This window comes from Engystomops pustulosus, chromosome 1 (genome assembly GCF_040894005.1).
Source record: "Engystomops pustulosus chromosome 1, aEngPut4.maternal, whole genome shotgun sequence".
Lineage (NCBI taxonomy): Eukaryota > Metazoa > Chordata > Amphibia > Anura > Leptodactylidae > Engystomops > Engystomops pustulosus.
This window is the reverse complement of record NC_092411.1, coordinates 242,484,850-242,512,233: the sequence shown is the minus strand read 5'-3', so window position 1 is coordinate 242,512,233 and position 27,384 is coordinate 242,484,850. Positions and strand designations below refer to the sequence as shown.

The window sequence follows — 27,384 nt, the reverse complement described above, 5'->3', positions numbered from 1 at the left end:
CTTATTTAGGGACTTTGACCAAAATATTCACTGCACTTGTCTTATATACTCTGTGGGGACTTGACTAAGACTCTTACCACATTTGTCTCACTGATTTTATGACATTGTTTGTATGAGCCTGACCCAGACCCTCCCTTCCCCCCTTATTGTCTCAGGGTCAGTAGGCCAATGGTAGGGATAGGTTCCAGTCAGGGTGGCAGTCGTTTAGGGCTGCGGCCCCGAGTTGAGGCCTTTTAGGGCACTATTCGCTACCTTTAACAGTGGTCCACCCATCCCTCATGTAACTTTACCACACAGCCCATCTTACCTTTTACCCTTCACCTACAAGTGAGGCCCAATTGGAGGACAACAGCATACTCTTGTCAACAAGAGAACATGGTCCCCAAGGCCTCTCTCTGTGTCATGAAGATGTACACTAACATGAGCTTCTGCTCACACGTACAGGTATGTGGCTTTTATTGTGTACCTTCACATAGATCATAAGGGTTTGGGTCGTCCCTCTGTACGTCCCATGGTAGAATGCACAGTTGGCAACTAGTTGTCGGCTTGTTTTCAATGATACATTTGTTAGTTATCTATTGACTATACACTATTCACATATTTTTTATCGAGATTGACTTGATTAAAAGTTACGTTTTATATGTTTCTCATCCACCATTTGTACTCCTCACAATTTTTTTTCTGGCATAGTGAATATACTCTCTTTTAGCATTTCTGAAGAGTATGAAATTTCCAGTAATAGTACTGATCTTTTCAGCATATAACAAGCAGCTGTGAATTCCGTCTGTTTCTTTTAAAGTATGGCACATGGCTGCATAGTATTACCATTTAATACATCGGTGCTCATGGCATTTTAATGGACCGTATGTACGTTAAACAATATAGCATAATAACATCTCTGAATAGTATCTCTGAAAAATGGATGCCATCTCTGAGCAATAATCAACAATCTGCAGATTAAAACTTGCACCCAAACTTTGTTTTGACTGCAAGATTTAATACAGAATATGGATTAGATTTTGTATAAACCCTTTGCCTCATTCACACGACTGTATAATGGGACTGTGAGCTAGACATTTTATTATGGCTAAATCACTGCTATATTACTCCGCACTGGGCCAGCTCACAACATGGTCCACGTGGTGCCTGCTCCGCGAAACATAGAGCAGGTCCTGTTCCTCCCATCTCTGCAGTCCAGGCGGTCCTTCCTATCGATATCGGTGGTATCAGTGGTGCTCACACATGAATGTCAGACGGGCCACAAACAGGGAATCATGTTCCCCTTCTTGTAACCCACAAAGTGCACATCATCATGTGCATGAGGCTGAAGATATACCTGGACACCGTTCTTTGTGATGTTAAGCAAAGAAGAAGTGTGCTTCAGGTGTCCCTTGAAATGCATCCACAGGTGTGCCTCTAATTAACTTAGATATTGCCAAGGATGTCAAAAGCTTCGAAATAAATGAATTCATCATATGGGCTCTTCCAAACAATGGCAATCCGTCAATTACTGCAGTGACAAGCTTTGAGGATTGGCGTCTGCAGGAATACACTGGACTCAGCGAGTGTTTCCTGAGGAATACAATGGACTCATAACTATGTGCTGTGAGCTTGGTTTTAGAGAATAGTAAAATCTAGTACTTTTAATAAAATTTGGTTTACATTTTTATTTTGCTATACTATCCAGTCATTATTATAACTTGGCTGTAATGTCATATTAAAGCTTGATGTCACATGATCATTGCTTTTCCATACTCAATATAATACGGCCTTTCATATTCATGTGATTATTTAACAGGGCTCTACTCCAGAACCTGATGTGGAATGTCACTTTTTTCAGGGTGACTTAGTATTTTTTAAATTATATAGACACAAATTATTATTCACTGGGAGCTGTTGACTGGTGAATATCTACGTACAGTATTACATCTGTCTAAAAGGGAGATAGAAAAAAGGAGTTTAATATACAAATCCTGACATTATTTTTTTTCAAAATTGAGTCAGATCATTAAATTGGAGGGAGTATTTATGTCAGAGGAGTAATCTTTTTTTTTTCTAAAAAATACACACAAATGTTCTCCCAGAGTGGTTTCTATAGAAACTGCTGATGCCATTAATGACGGCATAGGGTTTCATGAAGCAGGGGAGTACAGGAGGGATGCTGAGTTCATTGGCTTTTCTGTGGAAGGAGCCCACCGCTTGTGTATTCACTTCTAAACTAAACTCCACAGCTGAATACAATTCTGTGATGGGAAGGACCTTCTATTACCCCAGGATTCCCAATGCTGTTGTGTAGATTGTGCATTTTAGCAGCTATTTCATTCTTCTCATTGGTGGAAATTTGTGTATGCTCCCACAGAAATCCCTTTAATTGATCATAAAACTGTGATATCCATTTGGTTACATGTCTTCCCTGTACTAGACATCGGAACTGTTTAGTCTTCATGTTTAGATCTGTTTATAAAACACAACTAATTGGACACATTCACATTGTGCATAGAGCATTTTCTATGATTATTATTGTCACTATATATAAACATATAGGGGCACATTTACTTACCCGTCCTGTCGCAATCCCCGAGGTGCGCTGTCCAATGAGGATTCGGAGGTGCCGTGATTCACTAAGATCGTGAGTCCAATTTCCTGCATGTCCGCCGGAGTTCACCTTCTTCTTCTCGGTGCATGTAAGTGCATGGCTAGCGACACAATTTTGAATGTTAAATCCCACGCATTGTCCGAATCCGTCGGATTATCTGAAGAATCGCTCCCCCAATTTGTGTTGTGTGAAAGCTGGCACCGAAGCACCAAAAAGCCCTTCTAAATGCGGTGCACATCGGAAATCGGCGGAAATGAGCCCCATAAAGTGAATACACTATATAAAATGTGTAAATGATAAAGAGATCATCCTGTGCTAACTCTTCTGATTTTATGCCCTATAATGTATTCTTTGAATAGAGTAATGCTTTCCAGTAATTTGACTTTATTGGTCCCTCATTTTAAAATCTCAGTGTGCACTTACACTCAAAGAAGTCTCTCCTTGCCATGTAATTGATGGCTCCTCAGAAGACCCAGCTCCTATATTATAATATTATATACTTCTGTATGCATTACATGACCAGAACATACATTTATCTACTTGACCTGCTAGTAGTTACTAGCACCAAATGGAGGTCGTGAGGATGATGGAATATTGATATTGAAAGTGATTTGAAAGAATTTCAACTTTATTTAAACTTTATTTTAGTCATATGTAAATTAACTGCAGAGGCTACTGGGGCGTGGAGTAGCCTTAGCTCCCAGTGCCTGGCCAGGCTAGTACACACCCCAGTTTCCTCTGCAGTTAATTTACATATTACTAAAATAAAGTTTTGAACAAGTTAGGTTAGGTTGTTTTTAAGAAAAAGGGCTTTAAAAATTATGCAAATGAGCCTGAGGGGCTCCAGGCTCCATTAACTCCTATGCTTGGTTTACAATCCTTCATCTGGTGATGGATGTCCTTTTAAGAACAAACCAAAAGAACCTATTTTGTATGTGCCCCAGGGACTGGGCCATAAAACTAGCTGACTTTCTAGCAAGAAGCTTATGGAAACAATAAGTTTATGGAATAGTGATGGCCACAACTACAGCCCCTGTATCCACAAGCTCACAAGAGTACATGGTAAAATGACTGCAGCTGAATGGACTTTAGACATTTTGTTACATTTTTAAGAACACAGCAGCTCTAAACAGTTAATAATTCTTCGCCCGAACAACCTGGCTAAATTGATAAGCTTCTTGTAACGTTAATAATTGAGCCAGGTGTATTCAGTGCTGCCATTTATGTGCAGTAAATGTCTGCAATTCGCTGGCTAAACAGTAGCTATACTAATAGTAATATTTTGGTTATACATGTGAGCACTAAAATAAACTTGCTCTGCCAGTCAAGCTTTGACGCACTTAGAATTGATTGTATCACGGCTTATACATAATAGCAATCATGCATGAGGGACTCCAGCACTACACAGTACAGCTGGGAATGTGACATTGAGGGTCAAATGAAGAGTCACGTGGATCACCTCTGATGGATGACAATTTCAGCTTTGTGGTTAACAATATTTTTATTCTTTTATTTTGTTTTAGGAAGGGATTATCTAGAGGAAACACAGACCTGCGGCTCTCAGACAAAGGAGGAGACCCTCTACCAGTCCATTTTACACTACCCGTACAGGAAGCCATCCATAACTACACCTGGTACAGTATGCACTTTATTTTATTAGTTTAATGAGAAAACTTCTTTCACAGAAAAAACTAATATCTCAAAAAAAAAATTTTATTTGGAAAGAAAGAACTGTTTCATGTACAATAATCAGTATAAGCCGACCCGAGTATAAGCCGAGACCCCTAATTTTACCACCAAAAACTGGGAAAACATATTGGGGCAGATTTATCAAGCTGTCTGAAAGTCAGAATATTTCTAGTTGCCCATGGCAACCAATCACAGCTCCCCTTTAAAATATTCATGAGCACTGGTAAGACGAAAGCCGAGCTGTGATTGGTTGCCATGGGCAACTGGAAATATTCTGACTTTCAGACACTTGATAAATCTGCCCCATTGACTCGAGTATAAGCCGAGGGTGGAAAATGCATTGGTCACAGACCCCCCCAGTATATAGCCAACCAGCCCCCTATAGTATACAGCCAGTCCAGCCTGCCCCCAGTAGTATACAGCCAGTCCAGCCTGCCCCCACTAGTATACAGCACTGCCCCCAGTAGTATACAGCACTGCCCCCAGTAGTATGCAGCACTGCCCCCAGTAGTATGCAGCACTGCCCCCAGTAGTATGCAGCACTGCCCCCAGTAGTATACAAACTGCCCCCAGTAGTATACAGCACTGCCCCCAGTAGTATACAGCACTGCCCCCAGTAGTATACAGCACCCTAGCCTGCCCCGTGTGGTATACAGCCTTCCCCCAGTAGTATACAGCCCAGCCCAGCCTTCCCCCGGTAGTATACTCCTGACCCCAGTAGTATACAGCTTGCCCCAGCATTAAAAAAAATAATAAACGTATATACTCACCCTCCGGTGGCCCCGATGTTGCGCATTTTTCCCACGATGTCCGCGCGGCTCGTCTTCAGGGTTCCGCACCCGTCTTCTTTCTTCTGCCGGGCACCGCCATTGCTCTCTCTCTTGGCCGGCGCCTAGTAAGACGCGCCGCTGCTGACGTCATACTAGGTGCCGCCCTATGGCGGCGCCCTGCAGAAGAAAGAAGACGGGCGCGGAAGCCTGAAGACGAGCCGCACGGACATCGGGGGAGCAGCGCTGCACATCGGGGCCACCGGAGGGTGAGTATATACGTTTATTATTTTTTAAGTATTTTTAACTTCCTATATGACTCGTGTATAAGCCGAGGGGACGTTTTTCAGCACATTTTTTGTGCTGAAAAACTCGGCTTATACACGAGTATATACGGTAATTGTTTTGTTGCTGTTAAAGGAAATCTACCATCAAAATCCATCATGATAAACCAAGGACACTTAATCATAGATCCCGGCAGTGTGACTCTGGTAATCTTCTTATATTTGTTATCTATGGCCTCTTTTCTTCTAAAATCTACTTTTTAAATGATGCTAATAAGCCTGAAAGGCTATTGGGGCAGTTCACAGTTTCAGCCCACAGTGGGAGGGGGAAAGTTCTTTGTAACAGCCTATGAATCGGCAGAACAGAGAAGCTCTGGAAACTGCCTCACTAGCCTTTCAGGTTCATCAGTATAATTTTAGAAGTTGATTTTAGAAGAAAGAATGCTATAGATAACAAATATAAAAAGATTACCATAGTCATGATGCCTGGATCTATGCCCCTGGTGCCATTTCTTTTAATGGTCAAATTTTTTAAGGTTTACATCCTCTAAATAGCTTTAGAGAAAAAATAGTACATCGACATTTAGTGCACACACCATTGATAAACCACCCATGATAATTGTCCCTTTTAGTTTACCGGAGTGTAAGTACAGGTACATGGTGTAGTCATGATGTGGGTGAGATGTGTTATGTAATCACAGTGTGCCCACAGACTTGCAATTACTACAGTATTCCATTAATTCTTTACAAACTGAGCATTCCAAGTTTATGGCTAAATTAATGGAATAATGGGGCACATTTACTATGGGCTTTGCACCAATTTTCTGGTGGATGTTCTTTTAGGTGGAAACTGCTTGCACAGGTATTTAAGAAGTGTTTGCACCACAAATGGGTCACCATGCTCCATAAATTAGGGGGTGTTCCGGCGCTCAGTTGGACCATGCGCCACAAAAAAGATGGTGAACTCTATCAGGCCAGTGCAGGGAAGTGACAGATTCATGATTTCTGGCGCACATTCTTAATGAATCTGCCGCACCCAGCAGTATACACAGGCAGGGCACTTTTCATGCAGTTTCCTACATTCTTAGTAAATGGGCCCCAATGTGTTACTTGTAAATTGTCATTGTTTGACATACAGTTTTATATTATAGGATTCACAATAACTTACATTATTTAGTATAAAGAAACATTCATTTTGATGATGCATTTTTATCAGACATCATTATTAGATCAAAGAGATAGACTCCCGACATTAAATCAATCAGCTCTACGTAGTGTGCTGTGGCTCTGAATAGTTGCCTCTCGGCTTCCAGTAAAGTGACTATGCTGTGATGAAGCAAAGCTACCCATGTTAACAGCTCATGTGCTGAGAGTTGACCATCAACTTATGTCATACTGATTTCCTTTTCAGAGGATAGGTCACAAAAATATCAGATTTTATTTATATTGCTCCAATACGTTCTACAGCACAAATCAAAGAGTATGTGAACTGAGAAAAGCAGACATTACTGTAACAAACTACAAAACTACAAAAATAACAAAGTAAAATTTCGTTGGGTGTTGTCTGACGGTTGAGTGACCGCTATTTGTATATAGACACCACACCAGGGAAAGCTTCATTCATTGATGTAACCAGTAGCTTCAGTAGGTTTCCTTATTAGTAGATATAACGTATTTTATGTAGTAAATTCTGGTGTGATGAAGTCATTTTACTTTGTATTACAGTGAATCGGTGTCATCTCTGTCATCCAGTGGGCAAACAACTCCAACAGACCTAAACCATTCCTGGTCAGGAATACAAAGCTATACTACTGGACTGTCCACGGAAAGGAGCTCGGTCTACTCCTGGAGAGATGATGTATGATTCTTCTCAGTATTTAGTCTGTAGGGTGTAGTAGTCCTAAAATGTATTAGACCCGTAACATTTAGCATTTTCGCATTAAATGTTTGTATCTGGCTGTTTTATTAAAGTTGACTAAAATAAAGAATTCTAGGAGTCACTGAAGACAAGAATGTTAAGAGGAAACTAAAACCACCCAGTAATATCTAATAATGTATCGTGTGATATTATTTATATAATTACACATTCTGTGATGCTGCCATTTGTTCATCTTTTTTTTCCGTGTATTATAGTGTAGGTGGACATGTTTTCATATATCTTTTTCTTTGTGCTGTAGTAGATTACTGTATGATGCAGAGCTTCAGTGCTCTGCCCCCCCCCCCCCGCCTTGCTCTGCACTAGATCTCTGTACAAGCAGTAACACTGATTCTTTATGCCGATTGGCTGAGCTGTTTGTGCACGTTCATGTGAGTGACCTGAGTGCTATTGACATCATTGCCCTTAGCTGTCACAACCAGGAAGTATCCGCCTACTTCAGGAAAAGCTGAGAGTATTTTACAAATAGCCTCATATATCTATTAGCCCTATATCTCAGGCTAGGAAGAAGCCAGCAGCAGGATACAGGTACTGTTGGAATTGTTATCACAGGCTGTCCTAAAACGATTTTTTGTCAAAAACTTTACAGTTACACTTTAATACATGAGGCACAATTTTTTTGGGCACGAATTACAACAGAATATTGAAAAATCAGCCCAATATTTTGAAACAGCATGCTTTGAGCATGTCAAATTTTTGCCATTTTCTCCTCTATATGCTCTATTGGACACAAGAGAAGTGTGAAGCGAAGTTTTAGAATTACGGTATGTTTACAATGGCAGAAAGTTTGCCAGGGCCAAATTTTATATAAAACTTCTGAAGAAGTTTTAGATTCTTATTTACTGTTTACTAAAGGTCGATAGATTTTGTCATTCTTAGATATAAGGTATTAAATTTCTGCAGATGATAGAATACACTATGAAGTTTATACTGCAAATGCATTTTTTGACAAACTGCAGCTGCTTAAATGATTTTGCAATAATTGACTCTGCATTTGGATTGTTAAGTAGAATAACAAAGTGAGACATTTGTCATGAATACGATGCTATTCACACATGTGCCTGATGCTGAGGTCTGCAATCATTCTCCTATTCTCTATGTGGCAGGAGTTTGATAAAGCCAACACACAGAGGGTACATCAGCTATTCTGGGATGTGGATGAAATGCTTTTTGAAGGAAACGTTACTTCTCAAAACAAGAACCTGCAAACAGAATGCAAAGACTGGACCAAGAGATCACTTCATCTTAGGTAACCCATGGAAGAATAATAGTATTGTTCTCTCTTAGTGAATTCTGACTTGTTTCTTTCATGGTTAATATATTCACTATATATATATAACTCCTGTCCTCCAATATGATATAAGTAACAGAGCTCTCAACTACAGTTTGGTGTCTTATTGTGTGTGGCCAAGGGACTTTGGCCCTGTAGGCTATGGCCCCAGCAGGCTCATATGATTTCTACGCCTTCATCCATGATAAGTCATCCTTTGAATCCTTTTGTTGGACATGATTTTAAATAAGCTTATGATTTTTCTTCAATGCTCGGTTTATACCGTGTGTTTTTCTTTCATTTATAAAAATACATCATATTCCATGACATACAGTACATTAAATGTAATAATCCAACATTTGCCACCATGTAGGCATTTAGTAAAACTTTCAGATATAGAATAGTTTACCTTGACTACAAGTTAAAGAGTCTACCATCAACTGTTGGCACTACCCTACACAGCCTTCCTCACTGATCCCCAGTCTACCTTTATAATCCTGTTTGACTTTGCAGTCATTCCAAAAGTCGATTTTGTAATAATAAGAGGTACAAGCTGGAAAATGTGCATGTACTGGCTGATGGTTGCATTGAGAAGCCACAGGATTTTGACAAGACCCCAAGTGCAGAACAAGATGTGTGACATAGTTGTGCTCTAATGGCAGCTGTGCACCACCCAGGGCTGTTATGTTTGAGGCTGTGATTGACAACCTGCTCTGTTAGAGCTGGGTGTGTGTTCTGTGGAAAACTGTGTGGTTTCATCATGTGGTTTCATCAGTTATATTTATAACTTGATACTTGTTTCTTGGACTATTCTTTGCCTTATGATTTTGTACTTCACTGCCATCTTTGTTTTGATTCCACTTGTTTCTATCTGTCTGTCTCTCTCTGTTCATTTGTCTTCCATTCTGTGCACATACCCAAAGTGAGTACAGTCATCCAGTTGTCCCCCACAGGTTAGTGCAGTGCGATTAAGTTGGAAGAGAAAGGGGTCATAGGTTAGCTTGGGTCTGCATCTATTTCTATGTCTTGACAATTACCTTGTCAATTTAACTAGTGAAACTTTACTGCATCTACATTGACTCATATATTTTGTATCCTTGGATATATTTTATATTCATAAAGTCTCAACAGTATTAAGAATACGTAAAGCTCTAATCAATATTCTGTTTTCCCTAAATGCATTTTAGAATTTTGGGAAAACAACTTATATTTCCAAAGGATGAAGGTTTTCAGCACTTCCAAGGCAGAAATTCAAGTTCCTCATCTTCAAGTTTATCAGGTTCCCAAAGTATTACTGAGAGTTCGAGCTCCCTGAGGCAGTAAGTTGAGCAGTCTTCTTACTTTTCTCTGGCTTCTACCTTGGGGACAGGACACTTGGGATTGCAGTCAAGCATCATACATCTTCTACCTGTAGCATTGTAGCTAAGGACTATATAATGCAATGTAGTACAATTAGATCTGTATTTTTGTCTACGTTTCCTTCTCTAGTCTATTGTCATAGAGTTGCTTCTATCTCTCTCCAAGTTGATGGAGGATACAAATATAGGACTTCAAAACAATAAAACCCTTTATGGATTCATGAAACATATGAAATTACTGGTTCATCAGCAGGATAATGGAGATAGGCACTAAAGGAAAAATGTAGATAAGGTCATCTACAGGACAAAGCCGACCCATAAACTGAATTAAATTTTTTTAACTTCACCTTTTTTGACTAAAAGGGGTTTCACAATCAAAAATGAAAATGCCTTATATTGTAAATATGTGTTATCCCTAGTGGTCTGAATTCTAGGACCCCACCATGGTACTAGAGTGCTTTATTTACATGGGCGGCCCATCTGGTCACCTCTAAAGGAATGTCACAATACTCATCTGTTGTTTTACTTTAGGAGTGAATGATGCAATGGTTACGTAAGCATACCCCTGCATCAATAACATGAGGTGCTCTTGGTTGCTCTCCTTCACAGGGACTCTCTGATGCTGTGTACTGCACTTACTGAGATGTGGCAGCTGTTATAACCTTGTAATATTATTCCATTGCTCATACAAAGCAACGATAAATGCTACACACATATTTCAGGGGACACCGGCATCAACAAGCAGCAATAAAAAACCTTAAGGCTAAACTTTTGTCAATCAAGATCTAGAATAAAAGAATATGAAAATAATAATCCAGAAGAATGATGATCTAGCACTCAAACCATGTAAACTTCAATTAAAACTTAATATTTAGCATTCAAACCAGTACCTGGTAATGCCCTTCCTGCTAGACGACCTTCACGTTTCAAACATCACATCTACAATGACCAGTGGTGCTGTACATACCCACAATTGTTTAGATTGTTGTCACACCTCGACAAGCCCTCTTTTTATCATTTGTTTTCTTTCAGACTCTGTGTATCTGGATCACGACTTGTCCCTACAGTATCACCATTACAAAGAACTGATGAATCTACATCTAGCACCAGTTCCTTTGGGTCGGAATCATCAGTTTATTCGTTCTTGGAGGAAGAGATCTATGATGTGGAAGGGACTATTGAAGAGTACCTTGCCTATGACAACAGAGAGCAGTAAATAGCATATTTAACTATATCACTGAAATCATGATATGGCTAATTTAAAAGATGACATATTAAATAATTTTTATATAACAAATAAAAGATTACATCAATCTAAGGCTTCGGCAGTAGGAATTTTTAAGGTTTTAAGGATTGTAAACTTAAGTCTTCTTCAACTATTAGTGATGATGAGGGTTTGGATCAAAAGAAAACTCAACTTCACCAAAAGAGGACTAAGCGTGGCATTCCTCCAGTCTCCCCCAATGACTGCATCAAGGACACAGTCGCTGCTGAAGTTTTTGATGATACTTGGAGGACTATTGTAGAATCCATGCAAGAACTCCTGATTAAAAAATGGGAAGTTGCCTCAGGTGAGCTACAAACTCCACTTGCTCTTAGAATTAAACAATTGGTTGAATATATATTTTTATTAAATTAATTTTTTTTTCAAACCTAAAATTATTCTAAAAATACAATCATTATTTCAAACATAAATTACAAATGGAAAGTTGTAACTTTGATATCTGTTGGACTTGGATATTATTTTATAGACATGTCTTGTACTACAGATTGTCTAATGGCTCTTCACATTGAATTTCAACTAAAGTCAAATTTCCAATTTTAGAGGAAATAAAACAAGAAGGAAGGATCTATAAATCTGCAAACCACTTTCTTCAGCTTCCAGTTCCACGGATAACATCCGGAAGAACTGGCATTCCTCCATCCCGTGGTTCTGAAGCACGGAGTATTTCATTTGGTGCTTATGTTTTTACACCCCAGGTATAAACATTGATAGTTTAGAAATGTATCCCATAGTCCGATCCTACCCACAACCTTAATATACAACCATACCTAAAATTATATTATGTAATTTATATTATTTCTGTTCTTTTTCTGTCTTGCAGACAAGTCGTAATTTTAGCAGTGACTTGAATGGAGTAATGACGATACAAGCTAAACCTCTACAGCACCGCCATGCTGGACTGGTAGAGAAGACACAGTATGTATTGTTTATTCTATGTTACTGTCACTAGTTAAGTTTAACTTGCAGTCCATTTGCGTGAAGATACAGATTTTACATATTGTATGTTTTTATCACTATGGAGAGTTGTGAACATATGAATATGTTTTTGTTTGAGTTTGGACCAAACCTACAGTTTTCATGCACATGCATAAGTATTGGCCAGTTATAACAATAAAGACTAATATTATGTAGGCAACCATCATCCTGTCAAAACAGCTTTGAGCCATGAAAACCAGTTGTTCTACGGTATATAAGGTTTAATATTGGTCAGGACCAGACAAGCCTTACTTTCATCAGTGAGCTTTGGGTGCCACTAGTTATATTTATTTGGACCACTGCAGTGGCTATTGACCAATTCAACACTGCTCAAGTCCCTACCGCACTTTATTTCCCAGCCTGCACAGGAAATGCCCACTCAGCAATTATCTCTGGTGTGGCCCTTGAGTCACTAGTCACTGGTGCGGCCCATGAGTTGGGTCAAGTTGTCAAGATGAGTCCAGAATCACTGTGGCCCTTGAGTCACTAGTCACTGGTGTCCCTTGAGTTGGGTCAAGTTGTCAAGATGGGACCAGAATGTAGACACCATAGGGACAGTGTTGAGGTACATAAATAGGAAAGCATATAAACTATGTGTATATGTCAAGTCCCTAAATCATAACTGCACTAAAAACATTTTCTTCAATAATCCATTAGAAATCCTATTTAAAATTAATTATTTTCTGTCATTGTAAGTGAACAAGAAGATAAAAGTTTAACCGTTATGCCAAGAGTATCAAACTCTGCACGAAATCGACTTGGAAGATCGAGTGACAACAGTATTTTTTCCTCCTCACGGATAATACAAACTCCTTCTAGGAAAACGCCCTCTCAGCGAAGACTGCCTGCACTTACATTAGATCCGATGAGGTCTAAAACTCCCAATGTTTACAGTGATGAAGTTCTCCGGGGCACAAAGCTGTAAGTATGTGCTGCAACGTGACATATTTATAGAGAGTATTTTGTCTACTAGGGCATCATATAGCACCATTTATAGCTAACATTGGTGAGGGATTACATGCTAGAGGGCACATGGCCAATTTTTACATAAGGCTAAGAAAATATAGTGTAGCAGCTTGGTGTAGACTTCATCAGTTACTGAACACAGAGAGCAGATCTAACAAAGATGACCTGATAGCAAGGTTCTAACCTGACAACCTGTGAACTTTCTGTGAAAACTGGAACATGGTTATAAAACAGAATTAAGCTTAGGCAAATATTGCTGGTGCCCCTTCTGCACCCAGAACCAGAGAAAAACAACAAAGGAAACCTCTGCATTAATACAGTCCAGAGCAGTTTCTAGGTAATTTGTTGTAAAGGGGGCGAATCTCAAAAAAATTGCCCCTGCAGATTATTAGAATATATACAACGTGTCACAATTTTTTGCATAAGCAGCCCCCCACAAATGAAAAATATTACAGAAATGCATTTACATTTAGATTATGGTGTATGCCGCACTATCGCCTCTAAGTTAGACATTGCTCTTCCTGAATTCATCCTAACATATACAGTTCCCCCCTTTAATTAAAATTGTGCCTGCCATTAATTATTTTAATAGCAATTTACATATGTGCCTCACCAGAACAAAACTTAGTACATAAATACAGTACAGTACTAGAACCAAGCTTCGTACAGAAACACAGCACTCTGTGATTCCTGGTCCCTAGATACATATATACAGTATCCAAAATGATTTTATATATAAACAAAGCTCTCTAATGTACATGTATACAGGACCCCCATAATGAAGTAATAAATGCAGCCCCCCTTTTCATTCATACTGTGCACACTTTAGTAAATATGGATAGATACTGTGCCCCCTGTATTAGCTATATACTGTGCCCCGTCTATTACATACCATCCATATTAGATGTATATACTGTGCCCCTGTATTAGCTATATGCTGTGCCCCCTCTATTACATACCATCCATATTAGATGTATATACTGTGCCCCTGTATTAGCTATATGCTGTGCCCCCTCTATTACATACCATCCATATTAGATGTATATACTGTGCCCCTGTATTAGCTATATACTGTGCCCCTTCTATTACATACCATCCATATTAGATGTATTTACTGTGCCCCTGTATTAGCTATATACTGTGCCCCTTCTATTACATACCATCCACAATAGATGTATATACTGTGCCCATCTCTATCTAATATATAAAGCTGAGAATATGTGTGTGTGTATATCCGCTAAAGGAATCTGCTCCATCGCGTTTACAAACACCAAATTTTGCACAGTCACTCCACAGGACTCACTGGGAGTAGGTTTTGAGTCTAAATTATCCCCCAATGCTTTCCAAAATACATTTATTAATCATTATATACAGGAGCCATTGCCTGCTGCTGTGGCAGTTAGAAGGTGAGCCGTGATTAGTTTCCATTTTGCCACAGTTCATTAACATAAGCTCTGAGCTTTCATTGGTTACTATAGGCAATGAGTATAAGACAGCTTGTGGTGAGGTATGTGAGTTAATATGGACAGAGAGAGGTACGGAAAAAATATGCAAAGTTTTCCAGGATGGGATAAAGAAAATCATGCCCCCTTTAGCTCTCTTTTAGCTCCTTTTTTAGCTTTCTTGACATCAAGCATGACCTACAAAAGGCCTAATGACATGATGCGGGATTAAAACCAAATCAGTATATCTACAGGCAGATAAACACAGACAGAGAGAGAGAGACAGACAGAGACAGACAGACAGAGAGAGACAGTCAGAGACAGTCAGAGACAGTCAGAGACAGAGACAGTCAGAGACAGAAAGCAAAGTACTCACTCTCCTGCACCCCACGGATTGTCTTTCCCCTCTTCTTTAGCAGTAGCAAGAACCAGCTCTGTGAGTTTGGCTGGCATAGTGTGCGTGATGGAGGAGTGTACAGAGCAGGTTTGCGGTACTGCTGAAGAAGAGGAGAAGACAAGCCATGGGGGCGCCGGATGGTGAGTACTTATTTTTTATTTTTCCCCCAACCTGCCCGGTAAAATAAACGGGCCTGATACCATCTAGTAGGTAATTTGAGATTTGCTTCTATGAGATTGGGCCTCAAATCAGTCTCCATGGCTCCATATCATATGTTGGACTATTGAGAGGCATTACTGTGGTCTGTCAGGGGATGTACTGGCACCCTGGTGAGGTATCCCACCAACCATGATTTCTGAGAAAAAACATTTTGGAGGTTCTTATTTTGTAGAATGGTTGTAAAGTAAATTTCTGACTTTCTTTACCTTTTTACAGATACACCGGACTTGAGAGGCTTTCTTCACCTTCCATCCAAACCAGCAGAAATAAATTACCACCAATTCACTCAGTAGAAACAGTGGAACACCAAATATCAGTGCCTGGATCTCGACATTCTGCTGTAATATAAAATGTTCTATTCCTCACAAATTTTTATTTAATAGAAAAGGCTTAAAGGGGTATTCCCACAAAGACAAGTTTCTTATATGTACTCAGGATAACAAAATAATACAATTCTCTAATTCACTGTTATTAACAAAAATACAGCATTTCACTGATAGAAGTCCTACCTGTCTCTATCAGTCCTGGTGTACACAATTTCAGTTGCTCCTAGACACAACCCTGTCACTTCTGACTTAGGGTCGGGCAGCCATATTGTATTCCTTTTGACACTGTGCACACTGTGTCTCTCTCTGCCTGTAGCTACACCTCTGCAGTCCTAGCATGGGGCTTACAGACACTCACTGATTCACTTCCTGCCAGCACCACATCGTGAGCAGAGAGAAGTTGCAAGCTACTAATTCCAGGCAGATAAGTGATCCGGGGGAAGGGGGTGATAGGCACATATCTGTGAGAACAGAGATGTAGCAGTGCTGACTGTGTAAAAGTCTGTCATGCCTCTGTGTAATAGGTTTCTCATGCATCTCATCATCTCTCATCTCCTTCTATGTGTCAGATACTAGTACAATGTCACCTGATATTGTAACCACATTGTCACCCCACTGAACTAGATGGATCATAATGTGTTTGCTTAGAAAGTCCCTGCCAACACCCTGTAATTTTGCACTGACCATCCTTGTGATAGGAGCTAAAACAGCAATAAAAATTGTAAAGTAAGGGGTTAAAATGATCTTTATTGTGTTAACATCACTAGGGGATTGAGATGTGAGAATTTTCTTTTGTGGGAAAACCCCTTTAACTGTAAAATGTTTTATTGAATAGAAAATGGCTTCCCAAGGCTGTGTTCTAGTATTATAACATTATCATTATGGAAATGTGCAGAGGTTTTGAGGAAACTATTTATCCATTAAGGTCAAAATACCAGTATTAATTGGCTGTATATGTCACAGATACATTAATTGATTTCAATTGTTGTCTATGATATTCTTAATCATAGTTGCCTTAGAGGCACATTATATCTATTTTATTATATTATTATTTTATTATTATTACCTATCTGGCTAATTGATGTGCCTAGCAATTAGCCATGGCTGTGATTCAATGGCAATTAGACATGGCTAGTTTCTAGGGGCATTAATTAGCCAGATTGGTTGTTTTCACCAATCCTGCATTATGATCAGGTCATGCGGCAGAACTCAACCATCGGGTCCGCTCACCTTTAACCATAGGTGCACACAGAGATATTGATCAACCCAACTCACTCATGGGCAATAAGATTTAGATAGCAAATAAATAACCACTTGTTCTGCTGAGAACTATTGACACCCAATACACATGCATGCAAAGCTCCATGTGTTCCAATGCAGTTTGAAGAATAAGACATTGTCAGACTCTTCAGACAGAGGGAAGGTTATTTCCCTTGAGTTTTAACCCCTTAAGGATGCAGCCTGTTTGCAGGTTAAGGCTCGCAACTTTTTTTTGAAATTTGACCTGCGTCTCTTTATATGGTTATAACTTTTGAACACTGTTACTTATCAAAGCGATTCTGAGATTGTTTTTTCCCCACATGTTGTACTTCATTTTAGTGGTAAATTTTGGCTGATACGTTTTGCGTTTATTTACAAAAAAAAGAAAAAAATGATGATTTTTTAGAAAAATTTGCCATTTTCGAAATTCAAAATCACCGCGTTTTCAGGCAGATCAATTTACCACCTAAATAACTTGCAGAATAACATTTCCCATTTGTCTACTTTACATTTTCATAATTTTTGAAATGTTTGGATAATTTATTTTGATGTCACGCGGCTTACAAATCGAATAGCGATTTTCCGTATTTTCGGAATTGACTATTTTGGGGATAAATACTGTTTGAAATCAAATTTTACATATTTAGCAACAAAACCCCCTATATAACCAACCCATTTTTAAATCTGCACCCCTCAAACTATCAGAAACAGCATTTACAAAGATTGTTAACCCCTTGAGATCTTCATAGTAATTGAATCAAAATGGCGGTGAAATTTAGAATGGTCAAATTTTGTCGGTTATACGTTCATCTAGCCCTAAAATTTACACATTTCCAAAAGATAAAAAGAGAAAACTCACCATAAAATTTGTTCTACAATTTCTCCTGAGTGCAGCGACCCCCCACATGTGGCTGTGACTTGTTTTATGGGGGCACAGCAAGGCGCAGAAGGGAAGGAGCACCCTGCAGCTGCCAGGATTTTAGTTTTCTGGTTGCCCCCTTTTGAAGGCTATAACATTTTCGCTTTTCCGTTATTTGGGCCATGTGACGGCATTTTTTTTGCGGGACGAGATGCTTTTTCCAGTGTTACCATTTTGGGGTTGGTATCACCTATTGTTGAAAATTTTGGAACTTTTTTTGAGGTCATGAGTAGAAAAGCATCAATTCTGTACTGGATTTTTTACTTTTTTTTTTTTGTGTTCACCGTATAGCCTAATAATCCTGTTATCTTTATTCTATGGGTCGATACGATTACGGGGATACCAGACATGAATATTTTTTCTTATGTTTTACTAAATTTGCCAAATAAAACCCTAATGTGGGGAAAAATCTATCATTTTTGAATCGCCGTCTTCCAAGTGGCATAACATTGTTACGTTTTTGGCTACAGAGCTGGTTGATGGCTTGTTTTTTGCGGGACATGTTGTTCTTTGCAACAATATCATTCAGGAGTACATATGTTTTGTTGATCACTTTTTATTGCATTTTTAGTGGGATATAATAGGTAAAAATCATAATTTTTGGCGGGTTTTTAACATTTTTTTTTACGGCGTTCATCATATGGGTTCAATAGTTATTTAGTTTTATTCTATGGATTGTTACGGACGCGGTGATACTATATATGTGGGGTTTGTGTTATGATTTAGACTTTTTTGAGTGTTATATGTCTCTTTATGTGTTTTGGGGTTTATGGGCATTTTTAGTGATTTATAAAGGTATTTTTTATTGAAAAACATTTTTTTTACATTTTTTTACATGATCCACCATGGGATATGAACAAGCAATCATCTGATTGCTTGTTCTTGATAATACTCTGCAATACTAATGTATTGCAGGGTATTATCAGTGCCAGCCTATGCAGATGCATAGGCTGACACTTTGCCTTTAAGATGACGTCACAGACGCCATCTTAAAGGTAAACCCTCCAGGCTTCTCTGGGGTCCCGATCGGACCCCAGAGGTGCCAAAACAGCGATCGCCCCCCCCGAAAACGGTGCGGGGGGGCCGATCGTGGGGTAAAGACCCCCAGAAGGCATGTTAAATGCCGCGGTCGCGTTGACCGCGGCATTTAACGGGTTAAACACCCGTGATCGGAGCCCACTCCGACCGCGGGTGTTAGCCGGGGATGTCAACGGTAGATTACTGTTGAAATCCCGCGGCTAACGATGCTGGTTCGGCTGCTATACAGCGCTGAACCGGCATCGTCTCTGCGCAGTAGCTGTACTGCGCTGAGCGCTATTCGCGGGACTCAGCGCAGTACAGCTACGGCGCAGAGCGCTAAGGGGTTAAAGGTTTAGTATTTTAAAAATCAGCACGGTCAACCCTTTTTCCTTTGACATTTGCCAACGGGCAGAAACCACCTACTGTACACAATTTTTTTTTAGATGCCATTCATTTAATTTGCATGTCCACCTTTTGATCACACCATTACTGCTTCCTCTGTTTTATACATATGTAATAACATACATCTCTATATGTTGAGTGAAAGGATGAACTTTAAATGCTATAGAGCATAAAAAGTTGTTCTTCTCATACTACACATAGAGGAACAGTACGAAAGGACACATAAGTCATTGCCAAACTGTTTGTAAGCCTGCAGCATTGTAGTATTTTGGGGTCATACCATGTGCAGTGGCTCAGACCCCTTAAAATTTTACTCTTTGTTGCATAACAAAGTTATTTTTTGCTTATTAATGTACAATACGCAGCCCATCTTGATGGGGTCAGACATATAAATATTTTTGCTAATTTATGAAATAAAAAATACTGAAATATTACAATGCCATAAGTATTCAGACCCTTTGCTGTGATACTCATATTTAACTCACATGCTGTGAGAAGAATTTCTGCAGCACTTAAGGTTCCTAAGAGCACAGTGGCCTCCATAATCCTTAAATGGAAGAAGTTTGGGACGACCACAAATCTTCCTTGACCTGACCGTCCTGCCAAACTAAAAAATCATGGGAGAAGATAGGTGAAGAGGATCATCGTGTCTGAGCTCCCGAAATGCAGTAGGGAGATAGGAGAAATTTCTACAACGTCACCTATCACTGTAGCCATCACAAGTCGGGGCTTTATGGCAGAGGGTGCTGAGAGAAACCCCTCTTTAGTGCAAGACATATGAAAGCCGCATAAAGTTTGCAAAAAAACACATGAAGGACTCACAAACTATGAGAAATAAGATTGAACTTTTTGGTGCTAAGTCTAAGCAGTATGTGTGGAGAAAACCAGGTACTGCTCATCATCTGCCAAATACAATCCCAATAGTGACAAGTGGTGGTGGCAGCATAATGCTATGGGGGTGTTTTCGAGCTGCAGGGACAGGACAACTGGTTGCAATTGTAGGAATGATGAATGCGGCCAAGTACAGAGATATCCTGGATGAAAACCTCTTCCAGACTGCTCTGGACCTCAGACTGGATCTGCAAGTAAGAGCCAGATGATCCCCAAATCCAGGTGTGAAAAACTTCTTGCATCATTTCCTAGAAGGCTCATGGCTGTAGTATCTAAAAAGCTGCTTCTACTCAATACTGAGCAAAGGGGCTGAATACTTACCAGCATGTGATATTTCAGTTTTTCTTGTTTAATAAATAAGCAAAAAAAAATTATCTACATTTCTGTTTTTCTTCTGTCAAAATGAGGTGTAGAGTGCACATTAATGAACAAAAAAAAATGAACTATTTTGATCAATTTGCTGCAATAAAAAAAATAGTGAACAATTTAACGGGGTCTGAATATTTTCCATACCCACTTTAAAATAGTGAAAAATTAAATAATTGATAATGATTTATTTCCTATCCTACAGAATAGAGCCAAGCAGCCTCACAGTCGGGTATCTAGTGCAGTACCCGATACCACAGGACGCCGCCCCCTGCGTGAGAGAACAATAGTAATGGAACAGTTTTCAAGACCCAATACAACACATACCTTCAGGGTAAGTTTCAAAATTTAACATGGGAAGTGCAATTGTATTACTGGAACAATAGTATTCCATAGACCATATAGATGTAGGTCAGGAGGAATCAATATTATATTTTTCACAGTACTTCATGTTATTTTATGTAATTCTGACACTGGAAGTTACTCTGTAGAACACTTGTGAAATAAGAAACCACTTCTCACAAAGACAGAAACAGCAGGTGCCCAGCTGGCATTTGTATGTAGAACATGAGCCTGCGGCGCCACCTAAGGTCCGAAATATGCAGTGCACTGCAAACACTTCTCTGTTTATTTTGTGTACTGTGATTATTCCATTTTAAGAACTCACAGGGGGTCATTTATTTTTTCCTTCCGTTGGTGTTTTTGCCCTTTTGCTGCGTAATGGCTGTTTTGCGCCTATTTAGCGTTTATTTTTGGAATGTTACCCCTCCGTCCGCCATGTAACCATTGTGTTTTGTTGTGCCCTATTTGTCATTACACTGCGCCTTTTTACTTGATGTTTGTGCCTATACGGGCGCATATAATTACGCAATAACACTCCAGTCCTGACCATGCTTAGGAAAAGTAATGGTATGATTTGCACAACAAAATGGCGCATAATAAGGCACAAAAAACTAAGACAAATGAGGTGCAAAAAATAGACTCACAAAAGGCGCAAAAAGAGCTTGGAGAAGGAGGAAATAAGATAAATGACCCCCATATTATATTGTGCCCAAGCGCATGCTGCATACATCTGTGCATCCTATGTCTGTAATTTTGCTAAATATTTCACTGTAGAAATGGTGAGGAGCTTTTGAACAACAGAATCAGACACCAGGGTTGCTGACCATGTATAATTTTACATGATGGTGGTACAACCCATTTGATGTTACCTGCTAGTTTTAAGCTCTTATAACCCTGGTTTCTAATACTTTATCTACAAATCATCTGTGTAGCTTATAATATGTGTCATAATTATTACAAATTCTAGTCTAAATTTTGCTATATGTTATTTTTACACCAGTCGGAGACATCGCACAGAAGATCTTTCACTCCACTGGATTTTGCTAACAACACGTGGACAGGACATTCTTTCCTGACAAGTAAGAACCTATCTCATAGCTCAGACTTGAAGTTTTATCTTCACACTCTATAAAGGCGTTGACAACACATTTTAACTTTTTTTAGCCTCATACAATACTGAGCCTTCTATGGGAACTTGAAGAAACAAACAATAGAAATTAATCAGGGCTGGTTTTACAAATTCCATTGTTGATCCCTTTTCCATTGAAATCCCGCGTACCTTGAGCCAGTTTTTGGTATAATTATGATGATTTAGTTGGTCTTCGTAAAGCCATGCTCCATCCACTTAGACTTGCCTAGCTTAAAGGGGTATTCTCGTCTGGGCATTCACATTCAGTTTCATTAATCTGCCATATACAGGCAGTCCCCGGGTTACATACAAGATAGGGTCTGTAGGTTTGTTCTTAAGTTGCGTTTGTATGTAAGTTGGAACTGTATATTTTATCATTGTAATCCCAGCCAGAACTTTTTTGGTCTCTGTGACAATTGGATTTTAAAAATGTTGGGTTGTCATAAGAATCTGGATTAACACTAAAGCTTCATTACAGACACCTGTGATAACTGTTACAGCTGTTTATTGTAGCCTAGGACTAAAGTACAATAAATTACCAATATCCAGGGGTCCGTTTGTAACTAGGGGTCGTATGTAAGTCGAGTGTTCTTAAGTAAGGGACCACCTGTATAAACATTTTTTCAATAAGAAAAAAAATGTTCCTGTGTGAAGATGATTTCTCATAAATGTAGTGATTTTGTCGCTTAGAAACGAGATAGCTTCCTCGGATACGGCCACCTCTGTTGGAGTAATTGCACAAAGAAACAAAAGGTTTTGTATATAAAATGTCCGGGAGTTACTGCAGGTCCCACAGCCGTCCTGTGGTAATGATCGCTGAAGCCAGGAGGTCAGGCAGGACTCTATAGCCCAAGTCTGGACACTGCTGCCTAAATGTAAGGTGGTCGTATCTGGGACACAGTCTTGTTTCTAAGGGACAATATGGCTACATTTTTGAAAAATTATCTTCACACAGGAACATTTTTTAAAATAAAATCCAAAATAAAATCCAACAAATGGCTCATGAATTAAATGCCAAGATGGGAATACCCCTTTAATAAATGTGGCAGTGGTAACAAAAATTGTAAATTTGTCACAGGGGAATGCTGAATTCACACTCTCCAGACATAGCCATAATCTGATGATTGTTTCTGCAATAAATGCACAGTAGTAGTATGCTGGCATAAAGTCATCTTCTAGTGTCACGTAGTCCTTATACATGAGCCGAATGCTACTGATATGGAGCTGAGTTCAATTACTAGTGATATGGCTCTGGCCCGGTTCAAAGTTTTAAATACCTAATGACATCACTAGTCATTGCTTCACAACAGTATCAGCACATGCAAATGCCTAGAGAGCCTACGCAGGCTTCTTGGCTTAGATTTGGACTCCAATACATTATGAAAGAAATTCAATGCAATATGGCAACATCTAACTAAAACACACAAAAACAATTAACAACAAATATATTATATATCTCAATGAAAATCTGGTCATCTCACGACACATACATGGTGTACAAGGATCCATAGAGTTCACATTCTCATTGTCACCTTGTTGATGTATCCTCCCTTTAATGATATTTTGCACAGTTATTTATCAGTATGGACTTTATACCATTGCCCTTGTCCTCTATAGAGATGTGATAAGAGCTTCGTTTATTGATAGATCATTTCTCACAGACATGAAGTGTCCTTTCATAAATCCTTTCTAGGATTTATCATCAAGTTTCTGAGGTAAAACTGTTCTAGTTGCCCATGGAAGCCAATCAGAGCTCAGCTTTAATTTTATAATCAGCTGTGGGAAAACATAAGCTGAGCTATGATTGGATGCCATGGGCAACTAGAACAGTTCAGCTCTAAGAGACTTATGATAAATCTCCTCTTTGAGGGAACATAGTGATGGAAATGTATTAATGCTTTTGTGTCTGTTTTTTGACAGACAATCGCAGGTTTTTTTTTATTTTGTGGCTGTGTCGGCGCCACAAACACCTACATTTTCCGACCCTCACACTTTTTTTTTTGGTCTCTCATTCAGTTTTTGCAAACACTTTTCTAGCACTTCTAGTTTCCCAACACATATTTGGTGCACATTGAGACCAAAAAGGCAAGTCTATCAACTTCTAACCCGCTGATGCCAATATAGGCCATGCACCAAAATACAAAACAATTCGCCTGAAAACAGATCTAGTGCCACAAATGAATACATTCTCCCCAATGTTTCCAGTTGCTAGTGCCTCCTTCATAAATTTACAGATACAGACAGTCCCCGGTTACATACAAGATAGGGTCTGTAGGTTTGTTCTTAAGTTGAATTTGCATGTAAGTCGGAACAGTATACTTTATCAATTTTTTTTTTTTGTTCTCTTTGACAATTGGATTTTAAAAATGTTGGTTTAACACTAAAGCTTCTTTGCAGACACCTGTGATAACTGTTACAGCTGAGGATTGTAGCCTAGGACTAAAGTACAATAAATTACCAATATCCAGAGGTCCGTTTGTAACTAGGGGTTGTCTGTAAGTTGGGTGTTTTTAAGTAGGAGACTGCCTGTATAACACAGCTACAATATGCAGTTTTAACAACAATGTAAATTAATCCAGTGTCACTTAGGATTTGTTACTGTAAACAACTACTTTTTTGGTGTAAAGTGGCCAAATGTGAAACTGCAACATGTAGTATGTGTGTAATTCTTTATCAATACGTATAGCTCTATCTTCTGAGGGGGTAAGAAAGATGCAATTTCTCATAGGCCCATAAGTTGTTTTGTGTATACTCTTGGACCCTGCTCTATGGAGTTCACATGGAGTGAGGATGGTGTTATAGGGTCATGCTTCCCCTATGCTTTGTAGTGGGTGGTGAGTGTAAATTGCCAAATGCACATCACCAAGTACACAGTTCTCTTCCCATTACTTACCATACATTACCATGGGACCCTCTCACTTAGTCTCAAAAAATAGTTCAGAAATCAAGTGAACAATCTCTAAAACATAAACCATATTTAGTTTTCTCATGTTGTAATTTTTTTTTTTCCTTTGCAAAGGTTCACAGTATCAACCAAAATCGTTTCAGAGGAATCCACCAAATTCCAGGAGAAAACTTGCTGTGCCATCTTAAGAAGTTATAAAGGAAATGGGAAGCAATGAAGGACATTAGGCAATTTTTGTATGTTTTTAGGAATGTTCAGATGCAAGCTTATTCTTGTGTAAAACAGTAGCAGATTTTTACAGTGGATTTGAACTTTTAAAATTTACAGGAAGTCCAGGGTTATGTACTTAAGTTGAATTTGTATGTAAGTCGAAACTAATATATTTTATAATTGTAGCTCCAGACAAATTTTTTCACCTGAAGTCACAGTGGGCAGAGGGGTCTGTAATTAGGTATTGTTTAGGATGGATTTGATAACCAGTACTCAGTAGAAACTGTGTTGTAATGTATGTGTGACATGTGGAACTATAATTGGGAAAAAAAGACAAACTGTATGGGGGTTTGTTTGTGTCTATTAACATACTGTCCAGGCCAGATAGCCCTGCATTTTAAGTAACAATTCCGATAAATTTTTATTTTCCTGACCTGAAAAAGATGGGGGTTAATGCAAAACCCATCTTAAAGGGGGGATATTAGGGTAGTCTCTGGGGCAGGACTTAAATGCCTTGATAAGCACTTCTACAAAGTACTAAACTCAATGACGCACATATATTAAGCCCTGTCCACAAGAAAACTGGCAGAGAGGGCAGAGAGGACCCATTTATGTCTATTTTAGGGCTATTTTGCCCAGCACGCCCCTTTGGGACAGGAGACGAATGGGGACACTGTATGTAGTATAGTTTCTGCCAGTTATCTGGTGGAGGGTATAACTACAATCTTAACCAAATAAAACCTTTCCTAAACAGATCTGGCTTGTTGGAGAAGCAACCCTGATCTACAAATAGCTTAGTACATCAGGAATGCTGCAGGCAGATGTGGGGCGTGGGGGGTGGGGGGTATAGTAAGAATGGTGTAAAAACCCTTTAGTAATAAATAACGCCAACTCACTACCAGATAAACAGAGCTGTGTTTGCTAATGAAGAGACCACAACGCTTACCTGAGTGCCACATCCCCTTTAAACTGGTGATCAGTAGGGGTGCGTTATGTTTGACCTCCACAATCCATATTAACACCTTCTTTAGTATAAGCCATTTTTAAACTCAATTTTTTTAGAAACTGAATATACCACAAGCATGTTGTCTCCTGTCCTTACAGATAGTTACAGTCTTTAAAGGTCATACTGTATGCATACCAAAATACCCCTTAAGGTTTTCTTCACACAGACCTTTTTTGTAGTTATGTAGTGGGGTTTTTGTAGTAATTTTCTATGGGAAATAAGCCAGATGGAAGTGTCCAACTTGACATCCATATCAATGTGAACAGAAATTCGGCTTCTTAAAAGTTTCCTTCAATATGTCATGCATCATGGAATGTCAAGTATTGTTACATTTCTATCTGTGCTAGTAATAAAAAGGAAAGAAAATCACATGGAATGCACTTCAAAATGGTGTACAAGGCAGAAGAATGTGCACAGTATATTGTTATAGACATATACACAATCTATCATGATATAGAGTTGTGGGAAATAAATTTATAACCAGAAATATATTTTTTATCAGTATAATGATGTAATATATTCCAACACAACTTAATTGTGAAATGAAATTTGACATTCTCTAACCCATTCACATTTGCTAATCCTATGGAAAAAATCAAAGAACCAAACATTGAACTTGAATATTACCGTTGTCCTGGGTGGTAAGTGGCAGGTTTATGCTCAAATCATGGCCACTTTAATTTATGTATTTTGTAATGCGTTTGTAAGTGTGTGGGGAGGCAAGATATTAGGTAATTTACAACTATTAAAAGTTTTGCTCCGCTGTCTTAATATGTAAAGGGAAGCCTCCTGTCTTTTATCTCTGATCGCAGATGGAGGGTTATGTGATCTTTATCTGTCCATGAGAAATCACCCTGCCAGGACCTTATGATAGTATTCATGAATATAAGATCATGGTCTTGGCAGGGCAATTCCTCATGGACAAATAAAGGTCACATGACCCACCATCTGCAGCTATTTTATAGTTAGGATGATGAGGTATAAGACAAGAGGTGTTACAGAACTATTAATAGATGTATATTGGTAAATTACCTTATATCCTGCCCCCTACTTTTACGCACACATTACAAACTAGACAAGGTAAAATGACCAGCCCCGTTAAAGCATCTTGGGTGATTCCTATTTAGGGTGTAATTTCCTATTCTTCTAACAAATTAGGACTAATGAATCAGCAGTTTTACATAATGAATAAAGTCAGTACTGTATATTAGGTATACACACATATCTGTTATTGCCTACATTTTTTCAGTCATATTTTGTGAGTTGTAGTGATATCTTCCATATGCTTTTGGGTTAGAGCCATTAAAGCATTATAGCAGACAACCACTTGTAGTTCCCTAATATATTGTTACTATTGGTATTATTCCCTCAGCCATAACCAGCAGGACTGGACAGTTTTGCAAATATCCTATGTTTTACTATGT

General features: G+C 38.9%; 1 protein-coding gene across 3 annotated transcripts in view; it reads left to right on the top strand.

Annotated features, from left to right (window-relative positions):
• The window catches only part of FAM149A (family with sequence similarity 149 member A), a 55,734-nt gene extending 28,907 nt beyond the window's left edge, over positions 1–26,827 (top strand). For 2 of the 3 annotated variants that reach the window (XM_072122618.1, XM_072122633.1), the window contains exons 2-14: positions 4,120–4,230; positions 7,062–7,194; positions 8,379–8,521; positions 9,730–9,861; positions 10,933–11,112; positions 11,284–11,471; positions 11,726–11,880; positions 12,006–12,100; positions 12,857–13,081; positions 15,401–15,524; positions 20,574–20,702; positions 21,711–21,789; positions 24,859–26,827. In XM_072122618.1, coding sequence (XP_071978719.1) covers positions 4,120–4,230; positions 7,062–7,194; positions 8,379–8,521; positions 9,730–9,861; positions 10,933–11,112; positions 11,284–11,471; positions 11,726–11,880; positions 12,006–12,100; positions 12,857–13,081; positions 15,401–15,524; positions 20,574–20,702; positions 21,711–21,789; positions 24,859–24,932 — 1,768 coding nt within the window. In that variant the 3' untranslated portion in view covers positions 24,933–26,827. The remainder of the gene's footprint in view (positions 1–4,119; positions 4,231–7,061; positions 7,195–8,378; positions 8,522–9,729; positions 9,862–10,932; positions 11,113–11,283; positions 11,472–11,725; positions 11,881–12,005; positions 12,101–12,856; positions 13,082–15,400; positions 15,525–20,573; positions 20,703–21,710; positions 21,790–24,858) is intronic. The other variant, XM_072122625.1, reaches the window with a different exon arrangement.
• Positions 26,828–27,384: the final 557 nt, after the last annotated feature.